The 7,382-nt window shown below is 33.5% G+C and overlaps 1 protein-coding gene across 1 annotated transcript; it reads right to left on the bottom strand.

The window, feature by feature from the left end:
- Positions 1–597: 597 nt before the first annotated feature.
- Positions 598–1,268, bottom strand: LOC120090887. The gene is made up of 2 exons (XM_039048582.1): positions 1,152–1,268; positions 598–993 (listed from the first exon to the last, which is right to left on the bottom strand). Exons 1-2 carry the CDS (start codon positions 1,266–1,268, stop codon positions 598–600), a joined length of 513 nt encoding a protein of 170 aa, XP_038904510.1.
- Positions 1,269–7,382: the final 6,114 nt, after the last annotated feature.

Here is a 7,382-nt window from a genome sequence, read left to right on the forward strand (position 1 = left end):
CAACAACTCATTCCCATTGGAATCAGAAATGAGGCACTCTCCTTCTTCAAACAACACTTTGAATCCCTTATCTACTAATTGACCAACGCTTAACAAGTTTTGATCAATTTCAGGGACAAACAACACTTCAGTAATCAACTTGGTTCCAACACAGCTCTCTATTGACACTGTTCCCTCCCCCTTTGCTTCTAGATACTCACCGTTTCCTATCCTCACCCTTGACTTGAATGACTTGTCAAGGTCCTTGAACAACTCTTTGTCACTTGTCATGTGATTGGTACACCTACTATCAACCAACCAACCATCACATCGAGTGATTGATGAGAAACAAGTAGCCACAAAGAGTTGGTTTTCTTCCTACTATACTACAACATGTGCTCCTCCTTGTTGTTGAGTTTTTGCTTCCTTACAGAATCATTCAATGTGCCCCAATAAATGACATATTCTACAATTCACATCTGGCCTTCTCCAGCATCTGAAATGTGGATGATTATGCTTCCCACAGTGCTTCCATGTACTACCAGCATCGTTTGTAGTAGACTCTGAGCTATTATTGTCACTTCCCTTCTTCCCTTTCCCCTTTCTCTCTCTTCCACCTTATCCTTGTTGCAATCTAGCTTTCAATACCCCCTCAATGCTTCCTTTTTGTCTAATCAACCTTCTTTGCTCTTGTGCTTGCAAATCACTAACCACTTCTATCACCTTGAGTTTTGAGAGGTCTTTAGTATTTTCTAAGGAAGCAATGGTTGCTTCATATCTCTCAGGTATTGAAACTAGAATCTTCTGAACCAATCTATTTTCAGATAAATTGGTTCCTAATGCTCTTGCCTTATTAGAAATCCCAATCAATTTATCTAAATACTCTTTAATGGGCTCAGAATCCTTCATTTGCATTCTCTCGAATTCTTGCACCAAGTTCAACACTTTCATGCCTTTAATCCTCTCATCACCTTCATACTCACTTTTGAGGAACTCCCAGATCTTCTTTACCGACTTCAAGGCCAAAATTTTGTTGATATGGTGGGAGACACAACTGCATATAGGCAAGCTCGAGCTTTTTCCTTCCTGGTGACCCTTTCCTTGTGAGTCTTAATCTGATGTATTATTGGATTATTAGAAAATGGAGCAATCTCATAGTCTTGCTCAATTACATCCCAATAATCATAACCCTCCATGTAAGCTTGCATTCTGATAGCCCATGCCTGGTATATTTCACCATCAAACACAGGTGGAGCCAATGAAGAAAGACTGTTTGATCCTAATTCCATCTCTAATAACTCTCAACGATGTATCACTCAGTTTCTCTCGGAGATATTTCACCGATTCTCACTCACAGATCCCATAAGAATTGAGGGCTCTGATACCACTGTTGTTCTAACTAATGAGAAGGAAATGAGAAAAATGAAAAGTGTATGAATTTCATTCTAGAAAACTCCATATAAATACATATCTTAAGTCTAAAAATAGATTCTATAATGTTAGCAACTAATCCCACTAACTCCACAAGAATAGAAACTTAGACTTGACTAAACTAAAAATAACTTCAACTATTTCTTAGAAACTAGGAATTGACTAAACCAACTTAAAAACTAATTTGCAGTTTTGAGTTACTAACAATCATTGACGAGCTCTTGAACGATGGCAACGCCAGGACTCTCTCTTCTTCGATGCCTATGTGAGCAAGCACACACTAATTCCTAGGTATGTTTGTCAAGTTTAATTTCAGTTTGTTGAGATATTGAGGTCTTAATTTATGTATTATGCATATATTTAGGCTATAATTAGAAATTTTGGTTTTTTTCCTTTCCATAAATTCTCTAGGTAAATCTCAAGTATTAACAAGAAATTATTCATTCAAATATTATTTCCATATGGTATCAAAGTCCAAATCCTAGGGTTTTATACTTCTCAATCTACTGCTTTTGTCAGCTATCTATGCCCGTCAAATGGTCATTGACGGAGGCAAATCCATCTTTGATCTATACTGCTCTGCCATACGCATAAATCCAAAGCTTTCCTGCCCTTTGTCCAATTGCACGTGCTTTCACCATTAATCAGATTGTGCGTTCTACTAAGATCTGAATGTTTATGTGTGCAACTTCGTTCTAGTGTTGGTGTTCGACCATTGAAACTCGATTTGGTCTAGAACTTGATCCTCGATCGCCACTGTGAAGAACTCGATCTGGTCTAGAACTCAATCCGATCTAAAACTCGATCCTCGATCGAACTCGATCCAAGTCTTGATCCGGTCCAGAACTCGATCATCGTTCCCCCACTCATTGCTCACCTACTCGATGCTCACCTGCTCGATGCTCCCCCTCTCGATGCTCACCCACTCGATGCTCTCCCTCTCGATGCTCCCTCACTCATGCTCCCTCGCTATGTGGAGAATAACTTGCATAGGAAATAACTTGAGAATTTCTTCTACTGATCAAGACCTCAAGAAGTTGGAGACACTATGTGCGTTTTGTGGTTGAGGAGGTTGGAGACACTAAATTGAACAAAAACCTAGATTAGTCAAAGTATTTGTAACAAAATGGTGGAAAAGCATTCAAAGCTTCGCATTTGCTTTGCTTATTGCTTACTAGTTTGAATTTTGTCAATTTTAGTGAACTCTTCACTTTAATTGGCACCGCAATCTTTTCTTTTTTCAATTTGTAAAAGCATTATCCTCCCGACCTTTGTTGATCTCTTTCTGGTTTGTCTACTACTTAATTGGTTTTCTTGCTTTTTTTAATAGATTTTATCCTTTTTTTCCCTTTATATTTACGCTTTATGATTGTTTATGCTACCATGTTTTCTCTATTTGTGGTTATTTTGTTGAATCTCTGCTTTGATTTAAGGAAAAGTTCAAGTGAAAATGCAATTACCCATTAACGAGAGGATTGAAAAGAAAGACAAAAATCTCAATGAAGAAATTGGAATACCCAATTTCAATGGTAAAAAGTTGTTCTTTTCCTAAGAGTAGAAGCAATGAGGTATGCAAGCTTATATTTCATTTCATCATCTGATGAATTCATAATGCTCTTCTACACTCTCATAAGTCGTTCATTTATTGGGAGAAGTGTTATGTCGTTCATTTATTGGGAGAAGTGTTATGTCTTTCCAATATACACATAGTTATTATTTATACTCTTGTTTGGGTTGACAAAACGTCTCCAAGATTATTGGTGATAAGGGAATGAGATCCTTCAACATCCTAGTTATTAAAAAATGGGTGATAAAAAAGTAGAATCATATAGAGATATAGAAACTTGTAGGAGTTTCCTGCTTGGAGTTGATGGCTGAGTATTTTACATCGAAAGTAGAAAAAAGTAGAACCATCTGTTGAATTCATAATGCTCTTTTACACTCATTGTTTTTTTGGGTAATATGCAGTTTTTGGAGTCAAGTTGAATTAAGAATATGAAATACTTGCTCTTTTTAACTTAGATATTTGTGAATTGATTTTAACCATGGTGCCTATCCTTTGTTGCTTTGAGTTAAATAATCAACATTGGCTTTCTTCCAAATAATTATTTTATTACAGAACGATTTTATGTTCTTGTTCTCTTAAGGAGTTGTGTTATTTGTTCTCTTATTATGTTAAACGGTTGTGCTTTCGTGTTCTTATTCTATTAAGGGGTTATATCTTTGTTCTCTTAAGAATTCAGAGAAAATTATGTTGGTTATTTTTTGCAATTCTAGGCCCAAAACTAATGCCTTTTGTTGTTCTTTATGATTGCAATATAAAACCAAGATGGAGTTTATGATTTTTCCTTTAGATTCAAAAGCGGTCTTAATAAAATTTCAAGTGTAATATAATGTACCATTTTTGAAGATATCAGATACAAGTTTGTGTTTATTCTTTTATATTTTTTTGCACGAAGTTGACATGTAACAAAATATTTTGTTTGTATGTTTCTTGATTTTACTTATGTATTTCTTTATGGATTCATTTGGCAAGTTGGCTACCTTCAATGGAGTAAGTAGCAAATGAAAATACAGGGTAAATAAAGTCTATGAAAATACACTTCTAGTTTACTTCATGGTTTTTCAATTTCGTCTTTCATATTAGTTCTCAACATTAAAGTAAAGTCTATGTCCCAAACTCCCATCTCTGACCTTCATATCTCATTTACATGTTGGATTTTTGCAAGACTTGCATTCAGCCAAGGAGGAATGCTATGCTTTAATGGATATGCACATATCACTCAATATATTTTTGTAAGTTTAATTTTGTATTCATTTTTTTTTTTAGTGTTGAAAATTCTTAATTTTACATTTAGATTTGTAAATTGTTGGCTGGACTAAATGTCTAGTGCTAAAGGCTTTGACTTTTCTTTAGGTATTGATCCATGTTTTGAAGAATGCACATCTTTAAAGTAAGTGTTTACTTCAATCTTCTTGTTTATGTCAAATAACTATGTAAACTCTTGATATTATAGGTTTATTAAATTGAAGGTAAAGATTGTGATTTCTCTATTTTTGAACTTTGGTATATGGTCTCTTTAGTTACATGCAGTATTTTTTCCACTCATATTTGTCTTTTACAATTTTAGTTTTACATCATGTTCAAGCTCTATTGTAGAAATATATTGTCACATTTGATGAATGAGTTTTGAGTTTGATGGTAAATATATGTCCTTTTTGCAACAAGAAGGGATAAAAGACTTCTCAAATTTTTTGATGCAAATACTAATGGATGCATCATTTTAAAATGATGGAGACTAAAGGATACTTACATATCTTGAGGAAACTTGAAAGTTGAAATTGCATTGTTTTTTTCTTTATCTTAATGTAATTTGTACAACATGTCGACTCCACAAAAAATATGGTTATTTTGATAGAATGTTGTATTGATTGAAGCATCCTATTACAAACGATAGTTACACTACTGAAAATTTATTTTGATTTAAATGTACTTACAATATTAAAGATTTATATGATTACGGTTTATTTTATAACTTCATTTATAATAGTTTGTTACTGGTATAAAGTGCTATCTAAACTATATACATTTTGATCAAAATCGATTATCAAGGCGAGATACAAAATGCAATATGGTTTTTATAGCAATTTTTTTATGATTGTAAAAACTGCAATCAAAAGTCAATTATAGCATTTTTTTAATATTATGAAAACTTTCCAGGACATAAAAATTATGTAAAAAAAAAAAATGAATATTTTATAGCTTTTCTTATAGCATTGAAAAAACGCTATAGAAAGTTAGTGACTTTCAATAACATTGGCTACAATAGCATGTCTAAAATGCTATAGAAAGTCTTTTATAACTTTTTTTTATCATTATAAAAAATGCTATAAAATAGCATTCTTTGCCAACGCTATGAAACTTTTTCATAACATTAAATATGTGCTTTCAAAAATTGATTTTTTATAGCATTAAAAAAACGTTATGGAAATTCGGGGACTTTCAATAACGGGGACTACGACAACATTTCGAAAACGCTATGAAAAGTCTACGACAATGTTTTTTAAAAGCTATCAAATGTGCTATTTGTTGTAGTGCAAATGATTATCAAACAAAACCTAAATAAAAAGTAGTTCTCTAAAATTGTGCTTTTGCTTTATAAATTTGACTAATAATTCAAGTGTTTCTTCAAGAAATGTAAAAACTATAGTATAAGATTAAAGCAAAACAAGAATAAATCAAGATAAAAAAATTAAAAATAAAATCATTAATAAAATGTTGTAGAATTGGTTGAATGAAATTTGAGTGAGAACGTTACAACCCTTCTTCTTTGAGAGTTCCTTACGTGTGAGAACCTCCACTTCTTCATTTTTGCAATTCGTAGATTTAGTTGCAAGCCTAGGAAAAAAAAACAATTCATAGATTTAGTGATCGATAACCAATCAACTTTAAATGGTCATCAATCACTAAACTTGTGACTGTTTCAAGTTTTGGGTAAAAAATTAGTTCTCCTTTGTAACTTAACTTTAGTTAGGAAAGGACAACGTGTTCTTTCTCACCTTCTTTTGAGATGACGAGGAAAGGACAACGTGTTCTTTCTCAACTTTAAATGGTCATCAATCACCTTCTCAGCTTGTTTCAACCCATACAACGTTCGAGAAGGAGACACCTTTTGAGATGACGGAGAGATATCTGGGGATGGTTGCATATAGACTTTCTTAGATAAAGCCCAATTAAGGAATGCATTCTTGACATCCATCTGAAACAGAGGCCACTGTTTGGCTACAACAAGGGTTAAGAAACTCTGGACGGATGTCATCTGAGCCACAAGTACAAAGGTTTCTTCATAGTAGATCCTATATTTATGAGAGTATCCTTTTGCCACCAGTTGAGCTTTATAATGTTTAATAGAATTATCAGAGCGAGTCTTGATCTTGTAGACCCACTTGCAACCAATGGGTTTCTTAACAGGAGGTAAGTTAATATAGTCTCATGTATGCATCTTGTCTAAGGCATGGAGTTCATCATGCATAGCTTACTGTCATAGTGAACATCTCGAAGATGAATGGAATGTGCCCTTACCCGAGTGGTGCTTCGAACAGGAGAAGCAGAGTCAAGAGCAAGTTCAGACTCCATAGGTGAGACAGATGACGAATCACGATCAACAGAGACGGGTGCAGATTACTCAAGCTCAGTATCACTAGAAGATGCAAGGGAAGGGAAAAAATCAGGGGAATCATCAAGAAGAGGGAGAAGAGGTCCTGAAAGAGAAGCATGAAAGACCGAGAGATTATAGAACATTGTATGCTCCTAGAAAGTAACATGATGAAAGATGCAGAATTTGTTCAACAATGGAATCCTTTGTGCTTGGTTCCGCAGTCAAGGAAGTAAGCACAAAATTTTGCTAAAAAAAACTACGTTGGAAGCAAGGTCTAGGGACTAACATATAATTTAATTAACATTTTTAATTAAACAATATTAATTTTTTTAACCTTTTGATATTTTTAATGATAGCTTTTAATTATCAAATCCATACTATGTACCGTTTTAAAAGGTTTTTTTTTAGTCAAAAAAATATTAAGTTTGAGTGTAGGGAAAAGAAAAGGTGTAGATGGGGTTTTCAAAAAGACTATAAATATACGAAAATGAGAGAGAAAAAAATGAAACCATCGCTTGAGAGATTTGAACTCTCACAAGGAAACCCCATGTACTTAGCAAGCACACGCCTTAACCATTAGGCCAAAACAACTATCATATAAAGTTTACCATATAAAGATTCTCTAACGTCTCTAGCCACATAGACTAAATCTATATACATTAGTAGTTACCATATAAAATTTAAAGACTAAATTGTTATTTCAATAAAAATTTAGGGATCAAAAATATTTTTAACCATTAAGAAACAACCTAATTCTCAACATACAATATCATTTCCTGTTTTCTCCTCGTGGTACAAAAACTAAAATGGTCG

Source organism: Benincasa hispida, chromosome 11 (assembly GCF_009727055.1).
Source record: "Benincasa hispida cultivar B227 chromosome 11, ASM972705v1, whole genome shotgun sequence".
Taxonomy (NCBI): Eukaryota; Viridiplantae; Streptophyta; class Magnoliopsida; order Cucurbitales; family Cucurbitaceae; genus Benincasa; species Benincasa hispida.